The sequence below is a fragment of the Danio rerio genome, chromosome 18 (genome assembly GCF_052040795.2).
Source record: "Danio rerio strain M-AB ecotype USA chromosome 18, GRCz13ab, whole genome shotgun sequence".
NCBI classification, from domain to species: domain Eukaryota; kingdom Metazoa; phylum Chordata; class Actinopteri; order Cypriniformes; family Danionidae; genus Danio; species Danio rerio.
This window is the reverse complement of record NC_141038.1, coordinates 42,800,121-42,825,030: the sequence shown is the minus strand read 5'-3', so window position 1 is coordinate 42,825,030 and position 24,910 is coordinate 42,800,121. Positions and strand designations below refer to the sequence as shown.

The window sequence follows — 24,910 nt, the reverse complement described above, 5'->3', positions numbered from 1 at the left end:
AATAATCAATATAATTAGGGGTGGGCTAATAGTTCACGAGGGCTAATAATTCTGACTACAACTGTATATTCACAAATAAACAGACATTTTAGAAGGACATTTATATACTACCTCACTTGTGTCAACATTTACAATAGGACATTCACTTATTTAACATCGAATTACAGAATCTAAATAACCTTAAGAATGATTTTTTCCTCTTGAAAATTTTTAGCTTTTCACATAATTATGCTGTTGTTCATTCATTCATTGATTCATTCATTTTTTTGTCGGCTTAGTCCCTTTATTAATCCGGGGTCGCCACAGCGGAATGAACCGCCAACTTATCCAGCAAGTTTTTACGCCGCGGATGCCCTTCCAGCTGCAACCCATCTCTGGGAAACATCCACACACACACATCCACACACTCATACACTACGGACAATTTAGCATACCCAATTCACCTGTACCGCATGTCTTTGGCCTGTGGGGGAAACTGGAGCACCCGGTGGAAACCCACGCGAACGCAGGGAGAACATGCAAACTCCACACAGAAACGCCAATTGAGCCAAAGATCGAACCAGCGACCTTCTTGCTGTGAGGCGACAGCACTACCTACTGCACCACTGTTTCGCCCATTATGCTGCTGTTTCATTATATAATCAGTGGCATAAAAGGATCTCAAAATGACAATAATACTGTTTTTCAAATTAATTCCTGTGACAAAATATCCCACAGAACAAAAATTCAGACCTAATATAAATATGTGTGCGACTATGATTTGTTTTGTTTTTCTCTCAGGTCAAAGCACCATCTGTCTTTCCCTGCTCGCCGTCTGTGGCATTTCTTGGTCAAACAGGAAGTGCTTCAGGAGACTATGATTCGGTACATCTTCACTAAGAAAAGGAAGCAGAGTGAGGTAAATACAGAAGCAGACACTGACAGAATAAATGGGTCAGGTCTAATGGCGGACTGAGATTTAAAGGGGCAGCGCATGTTACAAAATGAGATATATTAGATTGTAAAACAAGACCAGGTGATGAATGAAGTAGGCTAAGATTGATAAAAAGCAAGAAGTGAACAAAGTGTAATGGTTCAGAGTAACACTGTGTCCTAACTAAATGTAATAAGACAAAATACTAAACAATGTGGCTTTCTGCACCAGATGTGACATGACAGAAAAATGTAAGTACCAGAGCCATTCAGACTCACAGCATAATAAAAAAATAAAATGGTAAGGTTTGTAATCAAATTAATTCATATAAAACCTCTCTAATATTAATAAAAGTACAGGCTGAGTGGCTGATGTTGTTTGGATTTAATTAAGTCACAGTTCTAACATTGATTTTTTTTAACGTTATGTTTGCTAGTTATTTTATTTTTTAGATCTGAGGTAAACTATCTGCTGTAGCTTTTACAATGCTGTAAAAGATGCCTTTTTGTGTGTCGCAGTGTCACGTCATGTATAGTTAGGACATGGTGTCAAGCTCAGCTCACACTATCTGATTTCAGCCATTATTTGGTTGTCTGAGAAAAAAAAAAAATCCTAAATTATTTCTATTTAATTAAAACATGTTTACTGAGAGCAGATTAATAGCCGTTGAGATCAAATTTACCCAGTGTCAGAGGTTTTTAAGCACTTTTCTTTTCTTACGATGGGTGTCTAGTGAACTAATAAGAGTGTTGAATCTCATGACGCAATCATTGCAACTGCTTTAAACCACCTGGGGTATATGACAAAACAGGTCTTTTTTAGGTACAGAATAAGAGGAGCCAGAGTGAGGTAATTAAAGAGAGGAGGGAGACGATACAAAAGTAAGACAAGTAGTGGAGCTAGTGTAGTTTAATTAAGGAGGTGGAACCAAAGTTATGTGATGGACACATAAGCAAAATTTTATGGACAGAAAAAGGTCCATTGTCCATATTATACATAGAGCCATTACGGTTCGGTTTGCATTGCTGAATAACAGGAGGGTCAAAATACAATTAGCAATAAATACAATTAAATAAAAATTGGATGAAACAACAACAATATATTAATTTAACAATACAACATTCCAAAGTTATTTAGCAAAGTTTAAACAGTACTGTAATTTTATTTTACATAAAATTGCAAAGATTTATTTTTTACTTAATACAGTTTCATTTGTGCATCTTCAAATGAATAGAAATTAATAAAGTCATTTATTTTCTTTTGTTTCTGTTTAGAATATAACTGAGCCTATAATTGGCATTTTAAGGTATTTATAAAGCATAAATAGTCCTCACTTTAAATTAGGTCACAAATCTGGATGAAGTTGACTTAATAAAGCATGTATTAATATACAAATTAACTTTTAGTATATGTCTGAATAATAAAATCTAAATATAAATGTTAATTTGAATAGTTTACTAATCATTTAATTCCGTTTTCTGAATGATCTTAAAATAGCACCAACTATTCTTAAATAACTAGTTTGTAAATAATGCAATACCTAATTAAGTAATGAAAAAATAATCATTACCAAAGGATGAAAATACAATTATAGATTTACTTATAAATCAAGAATACAGCATTTGTAGCTGTATTTATAAACTGTTACTAACGTCTATTAATGTAGAGTTAGTTGAATCATAGTGTGTAGTTATTATAAGGTGTTACCAAAAGGTCTATTTTAAAGATTTATAAGCCCACCATAGTCAACCAACAATACACAACAATACAAACTGATATAAATCAAACAAAGGTATTGACTTAATTTGGTCCACTACTTGCTGTGACTTTGATTCAGTACATGGAAATGTCTGTACAGTGTCATGAGTCACAGAATCAGCACATTAAACATGATTCATTTACAGTTAAGTTGACATATTGTGTAATAATCAGAGAGTTTACAACAATTCTGATCATCAGTTATTGCTGAAATTATCTTTCCTATACTGTTGCCTTCTTTTATTAAAAAGCTGGCAGTCCCAACAAACAATAATTAAAACAACAGGCTTTGTTGTTGTTGTTTTAGTAAAATTCCAAAGCCCAAAATAGTAACAAATCAAACTAATATTAAAGAGAAACAGCTGTATAATAAATGAATATTGAAAGTAGCCATTGTAAATGTTAAGGGTAAGTACACAGATGCTGAGGGCAATATGCATGTAAACTCAAGACCATCTCTCTTATTCTGAGCTCAGATGAGATTCATTTTGCTCCTTGTTTCATTTGTATTTTTTTTCCTCCATCTGTTTGTCACTCGTGCATGTGTTTTGTGACGTTGGTGTTTGTTAATGTGTGTGCGTGTGTTGTGGTGTGTATTATGTAGTCTATAGATGATCATGTGGACCACCTCATACAAAACTACGTTACTGGAGCTCGCAAAGCCAGCAAGGTACTGAGACACAAAACGGGACTCGTCTTCTCTGTGAAACCCTCTCAAAGCTTTGGGCCTCTGTCCTCTGTTAACCTGCTGTGACCTCTCACACTCAGATACACACACATATGTCCTTCTCTTTCCTCACATCCCCTAACTCGTCTGGCTCGGCACTGCTCTTCCTCACTAACCGCCGATGGCGCTGAAAGCGGTTAGCCAATCAGATGGAACCGCTTCAGACACCTTGTTTAGAAGGTCAAGCAAATAACAGCGATTAAATCTTGTTTTGTCCTCTGAGGAGGTGTGTACATGGTCTCGACTGCATGTCAGCAATCTTCCTGCTACTGCTGCTGTTGGTGTGTGTGTGGATGTGATTGTGAGATGATGTCAAAAACAACAGTACTGACATGAGTGTGTCTTTGTGCATGTTGTTTTACAGGTGGAGGCTGATATGGGTTACCCCGGAGGAAAAGCCAAAGTCATCCACAAGGAATCAGACATCATCATGGCATTTGCCATTAACAAGGTTAGACCATTTCTAACTTTTAAAGGGCCCTTAAAAGATTTTTTTTTAGATGTTAGATTTAAGGATACCTTTAGGTTAGTGTGCTCCAAAACAGTGACAAAATTTGTGTTTAGAAATATACAAACTGATATTAACACCTTAAATTTGTCACTTCCGCCTAAATGGATCTTTTTTTTTCATGTCACCTTATATTTCAGTTTCTTATCAAATCTTGACTAATCAAATGCTCTCTAGTATCTGACATGCTCCACCCCCTTTAATATGCTTATTATTTACTTTTTTTTGATGCACTTGTTCTCAACAACTCTCACTGGCAAAGCCATTATAAGAACAACTTGTGATTGGTCGTTTTTGTTTTTTTTTTAAAGAGGAGGAGCTACTATGTTCTACCCTTTCTTTTTTTTTTCAGTTGAGATTAAAAAAATTGCACATTTCAAAGCACTTCAATGGACATTTAAAACTACAGAGTTGCTCTTCCAAAGCAAGCTTAAAATAATAAGGCGCATCCTAAATCGCATACATATGCAACATTCTAGAGCTGTGAGGCGAATGTGCTACCCACGGCGCCACCGTGCTGCCCCTTTTACCTGTTCTAAGTCTTTTTTTTCTTTAGTGAAATTCATTGTTTAATTTTTTTATTCGTACTTGCATTCTTCAATGACTGAAAACATTAATATTTGTACAAAATAACATAATTGATGATTTTCAGAACATTTTAACTGGCAAATTGTGGTAAATAATGGGTTGTCCATAAATGGGTTTCAGTTTTCTGCTGCGTTAACACCAGACGCGGAACGCGCGTCAAGCACAAGTGATTTACATGTTAAGTCAATGCAAACGCACGAATAGACATCCTGCGGCGCAAATGGTGCGACGTGAATTGCGCAAATGGCGCGATACGCACAAATTGAATGCGTTTTGCGCGTTCGAAATGCTTAACGCGTGAATCGTTTGAGTTCGAAAATCTGAACTTCAGCGGGTATTCGCGCCGCGTTTACCAGTTAGGAGTTTGCTCTTGTGGGGGCGTGATTGTGACGTTTCGCCTGTTGTCGGTGTCCCAGGGGAAATCCTCGAGCCGACACCGACAAAAAGTTCATCAAACTGGGCTCGGCTCAGTCAGAACCACCACTGAAAGCCTCCGTCATCCAGGTTCAGTTTCTGGAGGAGTTTATAAGCTGACAGAGCTGGATGCACCTCTGAAAATGTATCGATGCTAATTTTCAGCCTTCATAAAGCACATAAACACTGTTATTTTCTTCATAAAATCCATGTTAGCCATTTAGCAACAAAGCTAGAGTCACCGGGCAGACAGAGGCCCTGCCCATCACGCAAATCCGCGTCTGTTCTAAAGTAAATTTGATGCGCAAATGAAGCGGGGTTTGATGCGTGAATGAAGCAGGTAAACGCAAATGTTCACATGGTTATTTATGCGCGAATAGCACGATTTTCCTTTATCTTAGTCTCTATTTCAGAGGTCGCCACAGCGAAATGAACTATAAACTATTCCGGCATATGTTTTATGCAGCGGTTGCCCTTCTAACCAAATTACAGTATGGGGAAATACCCATACACACTCACATTCACACACACTCTCATACACTTTAGTTAATTTAGTTCACCTATACGCATGTCTTTAGACTGTGGGGGAGGAAACCCAAGCCAACACTGGGAGAACATCCAAACTCCACACAGAAATGCCAGCTGGCCCAGCCGGAACTCAAACCATCGACCTTCTTGCTGTGAGGTGACAGTGCTAACCACTGAGCCACCATGACGCCGGGTTTCAGTTTTAATCTCTTTTTCTTTTTCATGTTATTTTCAATTCAAGTTTTTATTTTCACAAAAAATTGTTTCAAAGCAGCTTTACAAAAGGCACACACTATTGCATTACAATCAAAATCAGTTAAGGCTATTAGTTACCATAACTTTATTAGTTACTAAGAATTTGAACTAATTAACTAGTAACTAAAAGTAAACAGTAAAACAGTAACCAGTTAAAGTTATTATATACATGTAAACATAATTAACCTGCAGTTATATACTATGTAGGTGATGTCTATGTGTACATGTTGAATGAAGTGTATTAAGTGCATGTGTTTTTGAGAATAGTCTGATTTGCTTATTTTATACTTTCAATTTTTTTTTACTCTTGTCTTGGATCGCATATAAAGTGGTCGTTTCTTTCAACTGGTGTTTGTGTTCTTTCTCTTAGGCTAACACTAATGAAATAGTGCTGGCGTCCACTCATGATGTTCAGGAAGTGGATGTGTCCACACTGGTCGCAGCTCAGCCATACACCTGGATCGGAGAGGACTTTGACAAGGAGTCCCGCAGGTTTGTCACCTGTCTGCGTGTGTTTAATTCATTCACCTCACAGATGTGAAGCGACTGCTATGAGCATCTTGTTTTATCTGTGTAGCTCTGATGATGTCGACTACCGCTCGTCTCACACCAACATCGCCCAGGCCAGCACTGGTCCCTTTGCCCCCCAACAGATGGCAGCGTCCTCCTCCATGCCCTGGCTGGGAACCGGGCAGACCAGCATGGGAGCCAGTGTGGTATGTACATCAGTTTGCATTACAGTGCGACATATGAGAAATTGGAAAACAGTCCTGGTTACTTTGGGTTTAAATGTACACAACTCCACAAAAAAAAAAAAAAAAAAAAAAAAATATATATATATATATATATATATATATATATATATATATATATATATATATATATATATATATATATATATATATGTATATATATGTATATATATATATATATATATATATATGTATATATATGTATATATATATATATATATATATATATATATATATATATATATATATGTGTATATATATATATATATATATATATATATATATATATATATATATATATGTGTATATATATATATATATATATATATATATATATATATATATATATATATGTATATATATATATATATATATATATATATATATATGTATATGTATATATATATATATATATATATATATATATATATATATATATATATATATATATATATATATATATATATATATATATATTTCTTCTTTTTATAAAGATGTTATATAATGTTTAAATCTTTAATAGGTAAGTGAATAGATAAACAGATAAATCTTGTTTTGTTCTGATGTCATTTCTATTAGATTTAGAAGCAAATGTTGTCATTTAGAGTGTAAATACTATAGATGGCATGTTTTGCCAAGATAAAATTTTTCCATATTAGTATTCATTTATAAAGAACGTTATGCAAATGTTTTAAAGAAAGCATCATTTGGTGAAATATCAGATTTTTCAGTTGCAACTTTTTTTTTTTTTTTTTTGTTGAATTATCCATTTCTGCAAGCAAATAATAATAAAAAAAAATTAAACACACTTAAAACTAAACTAATTTAACTTAAACACTTTCATACACTTAAACTAAATAAATTATTATATAATAATAAATTATATATATAATAATAGAATAGAATTATTAGCCCCCTTTGATTTAGTTTCTTTTTTAAATATTTCCCAAATTATGTTTAACAGAGCAAGGAAATTTTCACAGTATGTCTGATAATATTTTTTTCTTATGGAAAAAGTTGTATTTGTTTTATTTCAGCAAAAATAAAAGCATTTCTTAATTTTTAAACACCATTTTAAAGGTCAAAATTTTTAGCCCTTTTAAGTTTTTGTATTCTTTTATAGTCTACAGAACAAACCATTGTTGTACAATAACTTGCCCAATTACCCTAAACTGCCTAGTTAACCTAATTAATCTAGTTAAGCCTTTAAAAGTCACTTCAAGCTCTTGAAAAATATCTAGTAAATTATTATTTACTGTCATCATGGCGAAGATAAAATAAATCAGTTATTAGAAATGAGTAATTAAAACTACTATGTTTAGAAATGTGTTGAAAAAATCTCTCCGTTAAACAGAAATTGGGGAAAAAAATAAACGGGGGCTAATAATTCAAGGGGTCTAATAATTCTGACTTCAACTGTATATACAGTTGAATCTAATCTAATCTAATATACGTATTTTGAAAAAAATGTTATCAGATGTTTTTAGAATATTGCAAATAATAACATTTTACTCAAACCTGTTGTTGACATGACGTTTATGTTTAACTGTCACACATGACAAAAAGGAATTGAATTAGTATTTTCATAATTTAAAATGCAGTAAATGGTTAAATCTTTTTGTCTTCGATGTACCTCATTATTATTTTTTTGGCTGTCTCAAGCATAGTTCAATAAATTACAGCTCTTATAAATAAAAAAGAAAATGGAAAAATCGTAAAAATAAATACTTCAGGCCTTTTTTTTTTTACAAGTGGCTATTTTAAATATAAATGGAAAAAAAGTTAATCCATGTATTTCTGAAAACATATTTAGTGAAACATTTTGTCATTACATTTTGTCATTACATTTTGTGATGCATTTTGTCACTGAAAACCATGTTCTCGGATGTGACACTATATGCTAGTTTTTAAATTGCCAATTTCACTGAAAACACATCACATTTAAGATCATGTGACAGAAGCCCCCTATTAAGTTTTTATCTCAGATTACCATTTTGGAACCACTATAAAAAATTTAGTTTTGTTGTCCTTTGGTTTGGCAAACCTATTTATTCTTTAGCCATGAAAAATATATATATTTTTCAGAATTCCCTGTAAAAATAAATGGCACTATATAAAGATGAGTTTCTAACAATGACCGTCTCCATTTAACATCTAACAATGATCTCACACCATTTATACATTATTAAGACATGCTTTTCTTTATTTTTTTGAGGTCACCCCATAGGATGTTTTTACAGAACAGTTCAGCAAAAAGAACTGATAAAGTTGTTAGTTACTCCTTATATTTTCTGAAACATATGACTTCAAACTACATAAATATAAAAAATATATATTTAAAAAAATAGTATTTTATAAAACAAAACTGCCTATTTGTCAACTACCCACCTAACATATTCAGGGAAGCTGAGATTTATTCTTTTTTTTTTCCATATATAGACAGGCAGTCTACTATATAGACTGACATTTTCTTGCTTCCACTAAATCACAATTTTCAAATCATTCTGAGATTGCAAGGATTTGTTTATAAACCTTCAATATAACTGTCATTACATTAAAAACATAAGAACTCCCTAAACTTTATTCATGGTCCAACTGACTATAGTCTGTAAAATAAAAAGTAAAAAAAAAAAAAAAACTCCAGCATCTGTAAGTAGACAGACAATGAAGCACGTACGTGATGGTCCCATTCCCACAGATGAAGAGCAGCTACTGAGTGTTTTGTTTTGGCTGTTATCAGCAGAACACAAACAGTGAGTCTTGGTCTCAACACAGCTCTTGATGAGTCTGTATTGAGCTGATAAGAGCGTTTATGGAGGTAGTGGAGTAAACCGCAGACAGTCCGAGCGACCCAAGGTGCAGACCTGCGTCATCACCTCAACTCTGTTCTCATTCACAGCTGATAAACCGAACATAGTGAAGAAGCTTCTTGCAGACTACTTTGCCAAGCTAAATGCTACTGATTAACATGATTAACTCAACTCATGATTAAGAGACAAATATACAACAAAAGTTCTTATTTTATTCAATTGACTCTGATTGATGCACATGTGAAATGACTGAAATGTGAGCTTGTGCATCCCAAAGTTAAAGTTTGCTAAGCTCTCTGACCTGTGGGTTTGTACAATGTGAAGGCATGTTGACGAATTGTCAAATTGCACAATTTTTTATACACAAAGGTTTTGTGAAACAAATGCCTGAATTCAACACAGTGACCATAGCCCCTTACACACATACAGACCTTTCCGGAAAATTGGCAGTAATTTTCCGGAAAGGTCTGCATGTGTGAACAGGCCCTCTTTAAAAATACAGGTAAATTCGTTCTGGCTATTTTCCGGAAAGAGAAGTTGTAACATTACCGGTAATATGCCGGAATGCTGCGGTGTGTGAACATAGAAGGAAGATTGCCGGAAAGAGCACGAGCACGTCTAGAACGTGCTGTCGCGAGACGTCTACTTTAGCCAATCAGTACAGTCAGACGCATTCACGTCCGCGCGGTTTATGAAAATAAAAGCCTTTGAATATTTTTCCAGACACATTTAGCTGCTAGATGTTAATCAGATAAAGTTTAAATGTTCCTTATTAATGCCAACTTTGTAAATAATTATAGATAAGATGCTTATGATAAGCCGTTGTTTGTTTACCTTCAAGGTCATCTTCCTTCAGTTTCTTGTCGCGTGTCGCGAAAGTGTTCCTCCATATATTTTCATCGAAGTTGTTTACAATACTTATTCATCCACAGAGTTTGTAATGTAGTCAATTGTTTACAAATACAAGTGTAGCTGTTTAGAGGTAATTTCTGGTTGATGATGACAGAATTTACCGTTTTTTTGGAATGGATGTGTGAATAGTCTTTTCCGGAAACATTCCAAAAATGTCCTCACCTGTGTGAACAGCGCTTTTTTTTAATTTACCGGTAAAGTCGTTCCGGAAATTTTACGGATATGTACCAGTATCACTGTGTGAAAGGGGCTATTTGTCTCCTTAATTTTTTTTGCCTTTATCCCTTAGATGCGTACGATCACACTGGTGTCATTAGAATGTTCAGTAAATAAGATTTATTTTAGGTTTCAGACATTTAAATATGTGTAAGAACTAGCAAATCAATATTTATGGTTTGTAAAATACACACTGATGTCTAGGTAAATTAAATTGTACTCAGTATTATAGTGTTTTTTATTTACATGCAGATACACTGTTAAGGTAAATATAAAGTTTACTGGTAATACTTTAGTTTAGGCCAAAATTCATGCCATTAACTACTAGCTTATTACCTGCCTATTATTAAGATATGAACTGTTCATTAGTAGTTATAAAGTAAGATCTAATTCTGTGTCCCTAGTTGTACCCAAAACCCAATTTCTACCTTACTAACTATTAATAAACAGCGTATTAATAGTTTATTAAGCTAGTAGTGTTATGTAATGGTTTGTTAATACAATGAATTGTGACCTAAGCTAAAGTGTTACCAGTTTTTCTCTAAGTTAAACAGCCACTTGTATGTATTTTAGGTCAAATAGATGAATTAGCATGTTGTAAATCCAGCAGTTCTAATCGCTCCAGTGAAGTACAGACTGACTTGGCATCACCCACCAAAGATCAAATAATGGCATAACGATCATTTAAAAGCTGTTTAAATGACAAAGCATGTGTTCTCGCACATATTTAAGAGTCAGAATGTCAGCTATTTCTCAATATAATTAGGATTTTTAGCAATATTTGCAGAAAATGGAATAAAACAAATAAAAAATGCATAAATCAGGGGGACTGTGGTGTTTCACGTGATAAAACTGACATGTCGCCAAGGAGACTGTATGTGTTGTAAATAACGCCCCATTAAAAAAACTCATGCAGGGGTTGAGTGGAAGTATTTAAACCTTTGGTTAAAAATACATGAACAGAGTACTGTGCTGGGACAAATGTTTAGGGATCAGATGGTGTTGATATATGCCTATAGTTGTGTGGGCAACATTTGTATATTTACAGTATAACCACCTTAAAAAATGGGTGTCGCGTCTCGCGGGCTGTAAAGTTTGAAAAATGACTGCTTTAGATGATCGAAAAAAATATATAGCTTAAATGGAGCTAATAATTTTGACCTTAAAATGTTTTTTTTTCTTTTTTTTAATTAAAATTGCTTTTATTGAAGCCGAAATAAAACCAATAAGACTTTCTCCAGAAGAAAAAAAATATTATAAGACATTCTGTGAAAATTTCCTGACTCTGTTAAGCATCATTTGGGAAATATTTAAAAAAAAGAAAAAAAATTCAAAGGGGGGCGAATAATTCTGACTAAATGTTTGTCAAATCTGAAGAAACCGTTTGAATATCAGTGTTTTATGGGGGGTCGTGAAAATGATCTTTGTTAAACTGTGTCATTTCTCGCAGATCATGAAGAGGAACCTGAACAATGTGAAGAGGATGACGTCCCATCCTATCTATCAGTACTGTGAGTATTTCTTAGCAGGGACTTTGTAGTTGCCTTTTTATGGGATTAGATTTGTGCCAAATGAATCGAACAAAACCTGTCAAAATGCACACAAATAAATAAAACAAACAACATTTTTGTAAAACAAACAAAAATAAACAACAAACACAAATTAACAATCTCACTAACAAACTTACACTTAAGAGCTGGGGTGAAGTGTTCTTCAGGCTCAGTAGCTTCAGAAAGTGGCTGTTTCTCAATTCCAAGAATGCAGAGAACAGAGCTGCGTTCTTGTGAAGACCGGTCTTGACAGGTGTCCGCGTAGAAACGAACTGAGGAAACCACGAGAACAGAGAACGCGTCCTTTCCTTTTTGATGGAAAACTATTTAAACATTACAGCATTCATACAACGATTTACTGTTTTTCCCCCTTTTCAAAATATAAACTCTAAATAAAAATATTACAAATATACGTTGCACAATATAAATAAAACAGATTTTAATATGAATTTCAGCAAACAAACACCCTTAATGTGTTTATTCCTTTGTTAAGATGTTTGTGGTAATATTTATATTCACAGTTTCATTTACGAAAACTTCTGAGTTAAATAAGTGATATCTCTGAACTTGAATAATGAATCTTAATAAAATATTGCGCTTCCCACCTCAAGTCATAATGACTTCTGGGACTTCTAGAGCGAGATCGGTGCTCAAGTCTGCATCGGTGCGTCCTCGATATCAAGAACACCTCTGGGAAGTTTCACGCGTCCTCTGTTTTTGCGGTCTTGAGTATTGGAACTGAACTTTGGCAACTGATGATGACGTTACACAAGAACACGAGGACGCAAGACCGCTGAATAACGCACACTGAGAAACAGCCAGTGTTTATACCCATACCACTCAGGCAGGCTCGTAACGATTAGCAGCTGGGAGCTAATTAACCTTAAAGCAGGACAGAGAGAGAGAAGCAGGTTGGAGCACAACACAATATGCAACACAACTACACATAGGCTGCGTCCGAAACCGCCTACTACTCAGTAGGTACTGCATTTGAATTTAAACGTACTACTCGGCCGTTAGAAAAGTACGTTCTAGACAGTATTAATGTAAAAAGTATGAATGGAATTCAGACGTACTACATCCGCCATTTTGTCATGGTCACATGACCTACCTGCATCAATTGCGTCGCTTTACTCCCATCCATGAATTCGCTCGCGGGGCATCATGGGATAGCGCAGCATGCATGGGATGCACACTCTAGAATCAAGCTGGAAGTAGTAAGTCATCTGGGTACTTCTCGCATACTGATTTTCGAATTCTATGAATTCGGAAATACGACTCGGTTCGCATACTGATTTTAGCGTGCTATATAGTATGGAAGTATGCGGTTTCAGACGCAGACATAAAGTTATGATTTGGCTGTAACACTGTCATAATTAAGCATAATTTACATAATAGCATTAGCATATATTGGAATTTACAATAATGCATAATAAATGCATAATATAACTAATGTTTTTCAATAAATTAATAATAAATTTCTAAAGTATAACAAAACATTAGAATAAAATATGGTCACTTTTAAAATATGAGTAAAAAGTAATATAATACAATTACATACTAAGCAGACAAACAATAAAAAAAAAACATATTAACGTTTATTAAAACATTTCTACTTGGACCTACTTATTCACTACCTTGAGAACTAGGGTACTGATTGAGACGCACCCTTTGGATTTGGATGAATATCCTGTTTGACTTGTTTATGTTTGTTTTTGTTTTTGTTTTTCAGATATGACTGGAGCTCAGGATGGTAGTGTGCGAATGTTTGAGTGGAATCGTCCACAGCAGCTCATCTGCTTCCGGCAGGCTGGAAACGCTCGAGTCACTCGCCTCTACTTCAACTCACAGGGCAACAAGGTATTAACACATTGAACATCAGAATTATCCAACTTCATTACCTTTTTTATTCCTCACTACATGCTGTTCAATCGTTGAGGTCAAGATTTGAAATGAATTCTTCTATTTAGCAAAGGATGCATTGAATTCATTAGAAGTTACACTGAAGGCATTTATAATGGCTTCTGTAATAGATCGTTTGTCTTATTCGGTGGAAATAATTATTGAACACGTCACCATTTTTCTCAGAAAACAAATTTCTAAAGGTGCTGTTGATTTAAAAAAAATAAAAATAAAATCACCAGATGTTGGTAACAACCAAAGAATTCCATACATGCAAAGAAAATAAAACTAATTTGTTCACAAATGAAGTTGTGTAATAAAATGAAATGACACTGAAAAAGTATTGAACATGAAGGGAGGTGTAGAAAGGCAGTGAAAGCCCAGACAGCAGCTGAAATCTCTCTAGTTTGAAGGCTGTAGAAAGAAAATAAAACTGTAGCTGTAGTAAGCTCCTCCTTACACTAGCACTTAATTCTCTGAACAGTTCTTTGCATAATTAGCACTTCTTATGTGTGTTGCCTTTTCTTGTTGAATCACTGAATGTCTCTTCAATATTAGGTTGCTTTGGATAAAAGTGTCTGCTAAATGACTAAATGCGAATGTATAATGTTACAGATATTTTTTGTTTTAAATAAAATCTGCTCATTTAAACTTTATATTCTTAAAGGTTCCGCAAAAAGTGAATAACATTTTTAATATGACACAACATTGATGATATACTACAGTGCATCTGGAAGTGCATGTTACAGCCTTATTCCAAAATGGATTAAATGCATTTATTTCCTCAAAATTCTACACACAATACCCCATAATGACAATGTTAATAAAGATTTTTTTGAAATCATTGCAAATTTACATAAAAAAAAAAAAAACTGAAAATCACATGTAGATAAGTATTCACAGCCTTTGCTCAATACTTTGTTGATGCACCTTTGGCAGCAATTACAGCCTCAAGTCGTTTTGAATATGATGTCACAAGCTTGGCACTCCTGTCTTTGGCAATTTTTGGCCATTCCTCTTTGCAGAACCTCTCAAGCTCTATCAGGTTGAAAGGGAAGCGACGGTGTAAAGCCATTTTCAGCTCCCTCCAGAGATGTTTAACAGGATTCAGGTCTGGGCTCTGGCTGGGCCACTCAAGGACATTTACAGAGTTGTTGCCAATCCATTGATATTTTGGCGGTGTGCTTTGGGTCATTGTCCCTCTGGAAGTTGAACCGTCACCCCAGTATGAGGTCAAGAGCACTCTGAAGCAGGTTTTCATTCAGGATGTCTCTGTACATTGCTGCATTCATCTTTCCCTCTATCCTGACTAGTCTTCCAGTTCCTGCTGCTGAAAAACATCCCCACAGCATGATGCTGCCACCACCATGCTTCACTGTAGGGTTGGTATTAGCCTGGTGATGAGCGGTGCCTTCTCCAAACATAATGCCTGGCATTCACTCCAAAGAGTTAAATTTTAGTCCCATCAGACCAGAGAGTTTTGTTTCTTGGGGTCTGAGAGTCCTTCAGATGCTTTTTTGCAAATTCCAGATGGGCAATGGTTTCCGTGTGGCCCCTCTACCATACAGATCTGATTGGTGGATTGCTGCACAGATGGTTGTCCTTCTGTGAGGTTCTCTTCTCTCCACAGAAGAACGCTGTAGCTTAGACAGGGTGACCATCGGGTTATTGATCACCTCCCTGACCCTTCTCTCCTGATTACTCAGCTTATATGGCCGGCCAGCTGTAGGAAAAGTCCTGGTGGTTCCGAACATCTTCTACTTACGGATTATGGAGGCCACTGTGGTCATTGGAACTTTCAGAGCTGTAGAATTTTTTTGTAACCTTCCCCAGGCTTGTGCCTTGAGACAATCCTGTTTCCGAGGTCTATAAACAATTCCTTTGTCTTCATGCTTAGTTTGTGCTTTGACATGCACTGTCAACCCTGGGACCTTATATAGACAGGTGTATGCCTTTTCAAATCATGTCCAATAAACTGAATTTACCACAGGTGAACTCCAATTTAGGCTGCTGAAACGTCACAAGAATGATCCGTGGAAACGGAATGTACCTGAGCTCAATTTCAAGGCTGTGAATACTGATGTACATGTGATTTTTCAGGTGTTTTATTTTTAATAAATTTGCAACAATTTTTTTTGTTTTCAATTTCAATCTTTTTTTCACATTGTCAATATGGAGTATTGTTTATCAAATTTTGAGGAAAAAAATAAATGTAATCAATTTTGGAATAAGGCTGTAACAAAAAAATGTGGAAAAGGTGAAGCGCTATGAATACTTTCTGGATGCAGTGTATGCATTTATTGAGCTATTCAAATAAATTACAGCTACTTGATAACAAAAGATGACAACAACAAATAGATTAAACATGTTTTAGACTACATTTACTGAAAATACAAAAATAAAAATGTATATTATCCACTGGACAATGTTTTGACCTCAGATTACGTTTACTGATGTACAATAGAATTGATGTCCGTGATATTATGTAATGAGTCCAGTACAGCAGTACATCTGTTCACCATAGCTCATCCTGTTGTCTCCTCTGTGCTCTGTTTGACTCATTATGCAATCTGCTGCTGAAAATACTAAATTTGTCCACTCATTTGAAACTCTGCAGTGTGGCGTTGCAGATGGTGAGGGATTTTTGAGCCTCTGGCAAGTCAATCAAACCTCCTCAAACCCAAAGCCCTATTTGGTAAGACTCTTGTTTTTGTATCACACAGCTATTACTGACAGTCAATGATGTTTAAATTAAATTGATATTAAAACAATAATCTAAGGCCATAAATAAGAATGACTGCATTGTATGACAGGCTGCTTTTTCTAAATGTTCACAGTGAATTTAATTTTTAAGAGTAACACAAGTTATTCTACTTTATTCTTGCAAATAACATTGCCAGAAAGCTTTTCAAATTAATAGAGCTCTCTAATATAATTTTACTTACAAATCAAAATAGAGAGATCAATTAGATTTACAATGTTTTACAGTAACAACAATATAATGTAATGTAATGTAATGCAATATATTACACTCAACTGCCACTTCATTAGGTACATCTTACTAGTACCGGGTTGGACCCCCTTATGATTCAGCAAGGTACTGGAAATATTCCTCAGAAATTTTGGTCGATACTGACATTATAGCATCACGCAGTTCCTGCAATTTTGTCTGCTGCACATCCAAGATGCGAATCTCCCATTCCACCATGTCCCAAAGGTGCTTTATTGGATTACGAACTAGTGACTGTGGAGGCCATTTGAGTACAGTGAACTCATTGTCAAGAAACCAGTCTGAGATGATTCGTGCTTTATGACATGGCGCGTTATCCTGCTGGAAGTAGCCATCAGAAGATGGGTTCACTGTGGTCATAAAGGGATGGACATGGTCAGTATCAAAACTGCTGCCATGTGATTGGCTGATTAGAAATTAGCGTTAATAAAGTGACCAGTGAGTGTATAATATAATACAATACAATAAAACATAACATAATATGATATAACATAATAATACTTTACACATTCCATGTATTTACTATAATAATTACAATTATGCATAATTACATATACACTAACCCTAAACCTAATCCACATTCTAATCCCAACCATATAGTAAGTACATGTAATAAATTAATATTACTCAATATTTAAATGAATAGTCACACTGTAGCTACATCGCCTTAAAATAAAGCGTATATTAAATAGCACTGCTTAGCAGTACATATTACAAATAGTACATATTATATGTAAAAATATTTTGGGTTATGCTTTATTTTAATGCACAATTCACACTATTAACAAACCATTAGCTAAGACTTTTAGCTCAATAAACTACTAATTAGCTGCTTATCAGTAGTCAGTAAGGGGTTTAGTGGGTTTTGGTATTGGGTAGGATTAGGCATGCAGAGTAAGATCCTACTGTACATAAAGTGATAATAAATAGTTCATATTTTAATAAAAGGCAGCTACAATAGTATAATATGATATATATTGCAACACCTCCTCTCCTTGAATTAGGATCACTCTGAGGGGTTCTACAGAAATTTGGCTGACTGAATAAACACTCTCTCGAAACAAATTATAGCAAGCGTAAACTTTCTTTTATTTTACCCAGATGCGTATTGTTTTATCATCAAACTGAAAAAAGAATCAATCACAAAAAAAAACAAGACTCTTTTTTTTTTTAAGTTAGAATCTAAATAGTCTTTCTGAATAAAGTCAGTGATCACTTATCGTTCAAAGCACTTGAGAGCAATGCAATGATTCCTTTCGATGCCCTGTCACTCGTTAGGAAAGCACCCGATATTGTATGAAGAAAAGCCATCCTTCAACAAACAGCGCTCCGTGTCCGCAATACTCAAATGTCTCAACCGTTGCCGTCTGTCTCATGAGAGGAAGTTGCTCCCCGAGTTGGATGAGCTTAGTATTGCTTAATTTCATTTCATTTTCTTTTTGGCTTGGTCCCTTTATTAATCCGGGGTCGCCACAGCGGAATGAACCGTCAAAGTACAGTTTTGATGCAGCGGATGCCCTTCCAGCTGCAACCCATCTCTAGGAAACATCCACACACACTCATTCACACTCACACACTACGGACAATTTAGCCTACCCAATTCACCTGTACCGCATGTCTTTGGACTGTGGGGGAAACCGGAGCACCCGGAGGAAACCCAAGCAAAATGTCAACTGACCCAGCCAAGGCTCGAACCAGCAACCTTCTTGCTATGAGGCGACAGCACTAACTACTGCACCACTGCATCGCCAGTATTGCTTAATCTCCCTGTGAAATCAACAAGCAAACAGTTTGACGTATAAGGATAGCAAAAAATTAAACAGTCTTTTCTAAAACAAACAAAAATGACATAAGTAACTGCTTATCCCAACACATCAGATAAAGACACATATACTTACAATGGAGCAACAGTTCTTAACATAGGACTGAAATTGCATGCCGGTAGTGGAAGTGATACCATGCAGTGTACACTCTACCAAACACTCACTCTTACTCTATGGTAAGCTGCTCTTTATGAAGGCACATATCCACATATCGCCCCGCGGAGGTCGGAAGCAGTATTACTACATGTCAACATACTAATTTTACCATGCCAAACAATACACCATGCAAAAAAAAAATAATAATAAAATAAATAATTCGGAAAATGATAACAGTAACATTATCTAACTGTTACAATATAATAGTATAATAATTATAATACTACAGTATTTATGTTATAGTATAATATAATATATCATAATATATAATATAATATAATACAATATAATATAATATAATATCATATAATATCATATAATATAGTCCAATAGTAATCGCTGTGAATTGTTACTTATTGTTATCATTGAAATCAAAAAAATACAATTAGAATTGAATTACAGGTTTCTCTAATTCAGTGCTACTGTATGATATCAAAATACGCTTGTGTGTGTGTTTGTCTCAGAGCTGGCAGTGTCACAGTAAAAGCTGTGGTGATTTTGCCTTCATCACGTCCTCTAGTCTGATCGCCACAGCGGGACAGTCCAACGATGGCAGGTCAGTTGAATGCTTTATCTTGTCATCACATAGAAACAAACTGTTCATAGTGTTTTTAAAGAAGTGTTTCTCTTTGTTCCACAGAAATGTCTGTTTATGGGACACACTGATCGCTCCTAGTAACTCCATGATACACTGTGAGTTCACAGACAGAGCAAGATATTGAAAAGAAAATAGCGAAACAATTGATTAACATAGACTATTATAATATTTCTGTTCTTTATACATGATGTGTGTGCGTTTGTGTGTGGTGGATGTGTATAGGCCTATATCAGCCCTCCTGTGGATTTTTTATTTTCAAATATTTCCAAATGATTAGTAACAGAGCAAGGAATTTTACACAGTATTTCCTATAATATTTTATCTTATTTGTTTTATTTCGGCTAGAATAAAAGCAGTGTTAATTTTTTTAAAGCCATTTTATGGTCAAGATTATTAGCCCTTTTAAGCATTTTTTTCCAATGGTCTTCAGAACAAACCATCATTATACAATGACCTGCCTAATTACCCTAATGCTGAGTTCAGATTTCATGATTTTAGCCCCGATTGTTGACTCACTGACAGGTTTTGAGAAACCACAGACAAATGCCTGAAATCACAGGCAAATCTGTGCTAATTTACACGATTAACAATCACACAGTGTGAACTATCAAAGACTCGATTTGAGAAAATCGCAGATGAGTGCGATTTAAATCATGCCATGTAAAACTAGTTCTGACTGAAAATAACATCATAGCTTGCCTACAGCCAATGAGAGAGCAGCATCCTCTAGTATGGGTATCTATTGGCCAGCGGGAGTTTGGGAAAGAAGTTAAAAGAGCTTCTTTTCAGTCTATTCGTACGCAAGAAATGAAGGAAAAACTAGTGGAATTTTGGCACCCGTGTCTGTTTGACGTGTCATCTGAACAATATCTCTTATAGCAATTCTCTTTTATGCACCTGACACTTTATCAAAACTCCCATCTTACAAGAACTCAATAAGGAAAACAATTTTTACTATAAATGTACTACAATCATGCTGCACTGCTTATTACCTCTCTTGCACAATCTATCCTGCACAAGATTGTTCAATCTCATGTAAAAGTACTTGCCTGTCTTTGATGTATTGTCTGAACATTTTTTTTTAGAGTGTATGTTAGTTATGCATAGGTTTTTATAGTAGCTCTTATGTCCAGTGTTGTGTTTGTAATTATGATTAATCTATGTAGAACCGTTGTCCTGCATGACACGACATTTTGTTCCTCTGTATGTCTACACATGTAGCGGAATGACAATAAAGCTCGACTTGACTTGACTTGATAACCAGGTCGAAAAAGAAAAAAAAAGTTTAAGAGAAATCGCTAATTCCCTTTAAAACGCAGGTGAGCAAAATAAGCACATTTTCTGCCCCACTAAAGGCTTCTTTCTCGCATTGTTACTTTTTGTGTGTTTGGTTTTGAGATGTAGTTTTGCGGACTGAGACAGAGTTGTCGGCGATTCTCCTATTGTAAAGTCATGCTGTGTGAAACCCTCTGTCGCCGATCCATCCTACAGTGTAAACACAGCAGCGACGGAACGCTAGCCTAGCTAGTCATGCAGTGTGAAAACATCTGTGACACGACTATTTTAAAAAATTGTGCAGTCTGAACTCGGCATAACTTGCCTAATTAACCTAGTTAAGCCTTTAAATGTCACTTTAAGTTAAATACTAGCATTCTAAAAATATCTAGTCAAACATTATGTACTGTCTTCATGACAAAGAAAAGAAATCAGTTATTAGAAATTAATTATTAAAACTATTATGTTTAGAAATGTGTTGAAAAAGTCTGAAACAGAAATTGGGGAAAGGTATATAAGGGGGCTAATAAATCTGACTTCAACTCTAATTCTAAAAACAAAGTAAATGTCTAAATACTGTGACATAGCATTAAGGTAACAATATAATGCTGTGTGCACACCAGACGCGGAACGCGCGGATAAATCGTGATATTCGCACGTAAATAGCTGCGTGAACATTTGCGGTTACTCGCTTCATTCGCGCGTCAAACCCAGCTTCATTCGCGTGTCAAATTCACTTCAGAACAGTCGCGTGATGGGCAGGGCTTCTGTCTGCCCTGTGACTCTAGCTTCATAGCTAAAGGGCTAACATGGATTTTATGAAGAAAATAACAGTGTTTATGTAATTTATAAAGGATGATAAACAGCGTCGATACGTTTAGAGCGGTGTCTGAGTCCACTACAGCCTTTCAGAGGTGCATCCAGCTTTTTAAGCTCATAGACTCCCCAGAAACTGAACCTGGCTGATGGAGGTTTTCAGTGGTGCTTGTGACTGAGCCCAGCCCAGTTTGATGAACTTCTTGTCGGTGTCTGCTGGGCGATTTCCCCTGGAACACAGACAACAGGTGATGCGTCACAATCACACCCCCACAAGAGCAAGCTCCTGATTGGTTAAAGCGGCGCGAATGTTCGCTGAAGTTCAGATTTTCGAACTCGAGTGATTTGGGCGAAACGCGTATTAAGCTCGTCAAACGCGCAAAACGCTCAATTCGCGCCACGCCATTCGCGCCATGCGCACCGCTCAATTCTCGTCATTCGCGCCGCGCCATTCGCGCGTATCACATTGACTTAACATATAAATCACTCGCGCTTGACGCGTGTTCCGCGTCTGGTGTGAACGCAGCATAACAGGTAGTCTAAAAATTGCTACTGTTAGTGCTAATAATTGCTAGCATTACTTTTGAAAGGAGCTGATTTTTTGAAGTAGGGGCCCATTACTAAAAAATTGCTTTATTAATATCTGAATTTACAGTTTTAGTGTCTTTAAAAAAATAAAAAAGCTCTGCAGATACTCTGGTTTTAATGCCGTATTTTCTCTGTGTCCAGCCTTCCAGTGTCATGAGAATGGTGCGACCGTTCTTCAGTACGCTCCTAAGCAGCAGTTGATCATCACGGGCGGCAGGAAGGGATTCGTCTGTGTTTTTGACATCCGTCAGCGGCAACTGCTGAACACATTCCAGGCACACGATTCGGCCATCAAAGCCCTGGCCATGGACTCCAGTGAGGACTTTTTTGTCACTGGTTCGGCTGAAGGGAACATGAAGGTATATTTCTCTAGAAACACCTTAAGGCTAATTTATACTTCTGCATCAAGCGCACGCGTATCCTAAGACGCAGCCTACTCGTGGACGCATAGCCCTCGTCGAGGCCGTCGGCAACACTGACACGCACCTCTCAAAAGATGTAACTACGCGTCACAATGACGCATAGCGCAAGCTCTGTGATTGGAGGCTTGGAAGCACTGACGAGTGTGGGTGGGACAGAGAGCTGCGTGAGTCTGTTGGAGCGACTGTTAACAAGTGTCAACTGTTTACAAGGAGGTCCGAAAGGAGACCGTTGCTTTGTGTTTACCTTATGTTTAAAGTTGTTGCACGTCCGCCGGTTCCTGCCTTAAAATGAGCAAGTTTGAGCTACTTGTACATTAAGGAAGCATTCAGAAAAAACAAAACACCAGCGAAGAAACTCGACAGAGGAACAAAAACACCTACTTCCAGCTAGCAGTTTAGAAGTGTTATTGCAGAGCTACAGAAACAGCGCACAGAAGTATGAATGCACAGCTCCGCGCGTTGCATGCCCCGTGGGTCACGCCGATGGCTTGACGCAGAAGTATAAACCAGGCTCTATGTGGCTGATAAGATCATTTAGGCCAGGGGTGTCAAACTCAGTTCGGCAGCTCTGCACAGTTTAGTTCCAACCTTAATTAAACACTCCCGATCAAACTATTAGAATACTTCAGGCTTGTTTGAAACTTACAGGTAAGTGTGTTTGAGCAGGCTTAAGGCTGATTTATACTTCTGCGTCAAACGCCGGTGTATGCTACAGCGCTGACGCATAGCCCTTCGCTGTGGCCGTCGGCGTGGCTGACGTGCACCTCTCAAAAATTGTAACTACACGTCGCAACGACGCGTAGCGCAAGCTCTGTGATTGGTCGGCTTGGTAGCGTTGACGAGTCTGGGCGGGACCGAGAGCCTTGCGAATGGCGCAAGCTGGACGCGAGCCCAATGGAACGATTGTTTACAAGTGTGGAGTCCCGTGAAGGAGCTCCTGATGGAAAGTTTTGTTGTTGCACGTCCGCCAGTTCCTGCCTCAAAATGAGCGAGTTTGAGCCACTTGTACATCCCGGAAGTGTTCAGGAAAAGCAAAACACCGGCGAAGAAACTCGACACAGAGGAACATTTACACCTCACTGCCTATCTGTGCACAATTTGTTCCTCTTTGTATTAATAGTATGCTCACACTAAAACAAACAACACTTAAAGTGTGGGCTTTTCACATTTGCACTTCATACTCTCAACTGTTTAATTTTTGTTCATCTTCGGAACACAAATGAATATATGTTATATGAAATCTGACAGCTCTCTCATCCTCAATTGACAGCAACGATCACAAAGCATTCAAAGACATTTCTGAATGTACAGAAAGGGAACCAAAAAATTATCAAAACATCTCATGTCACTTCAGTGGTTCTGTTGTAATCATGCAAAGCTCTATGAATACTTCTGTGCACCTAGAAAAACCCAAAGAGATTCTTAAGTTCAAGTTGATTAAATTGACTACTTTGAAGCAATGAGTGACATTTGAATGGGAAATTAATTTAGTTTATGACAAGTAATGCTGTTTTGTTGATAATGCCAACCTGTATCAAGACAATGCTAAGACACTGACAAGTTGGCTTGGTTATGTCAAAAACACCAAGTTGTCATGTGTTTGTTTGTCAAGTCGCCATAACAAAGGCATTTCAAACAATGTCACCTTTGCATTCTAAGCTAATAACACTTAATGACAGTTGTCATAAGCATACATAAAATCTGCTGATATTCATGGAGTGTCATGATACACTGTAAAAGTGTTGGGTTCCAGACAACTCCTTCATGTTGTCCCAACACAAATCCAATAAGTTCACTTTCAGTCACGATTATTTTTACAAATTTAAGTTGATTGAACATAAAACAATAAATTTGTCTTGAAAAAAAACTCATTTTGAATAAGTAGTATGAACAAGCAGCACTCACATTGTAAAAAAAAGCTACAACAAAGGAACAACAAAGATGAGTTAAGTTATTAGGGCGGCACGATTAATCAAAGAAAGGTCACGATCTCGATTCAACCCTACAAAGTGAATACAAAACCAACTTCACCTCAGTAAAGCAGGCATGGCAGAACAGCATTATTTACTTATGTTTTGTTGTTGAACTAAATAAAAATCTACATTAATAATGCTGTAAAAGAACCTTATGAAACTGAAATTAGTCACCCATTTGTAACAACACAATCTACATCAGCTTTGCGTGACTAAAATAGTTTTAAAACATAACATTACTTGTCCAAAATAATCCAGCCATGCTGTCATCCTTCCTCCAGCATGCAAAAGTAACTTTAATATTGATTCAGGATTTTAAAAAGTTTGAATTCAGAATTTGACTTTACCGCTGTGTCTCGTGTGCACATGAACGCGTAGCGCGCATGCACACATGCACGTGCCAGAGGCAGATCTGC

The 24,910-nt window shown here is 36.2% G+C and overlaps 1 protein-coding gene across 11 annotated transcripts in view; it reads left to right on the top strand.

Annotated features, from left to right (window-relative positions):
• Positions 1–24,910, top strand: part of dmxl2 (Dmx-like 2) — a 119,163-nt gene that overhangs the window by 92,210 nt on the left and 2,043 nt on the right. For 6 of the 11 annotated variants that reach the window (NM_001441445.1, XM_087291673.1, XM_087291671.1 and 3 more), the window contains 10 exon segments: positions 781–898; positions 3,763–3,849; positions 6,062–6,183; positions 6,269–6,407; positions 11,832–11,892; positions 13,664–13,791; positions 16,451–16,528; positions 19,287–19,378; positions 19,463–19,515; positions 22,241–22,458. In NM_001441445.1, the coding sequence (NP_001428374.1) occupies positions 781–898; positions 3,763–3,849; positions 6,062–6,183; positions 6,269–6,407; positions 11,832–11,892; positions 13,664–13,791; positions 16,451–16,528; positions 19,287–19,378; positions 19,463–19,515; positions 22,241–22,458 (1,096 nt within the window). 11 annotated transcript variants of the gene reach the window in all.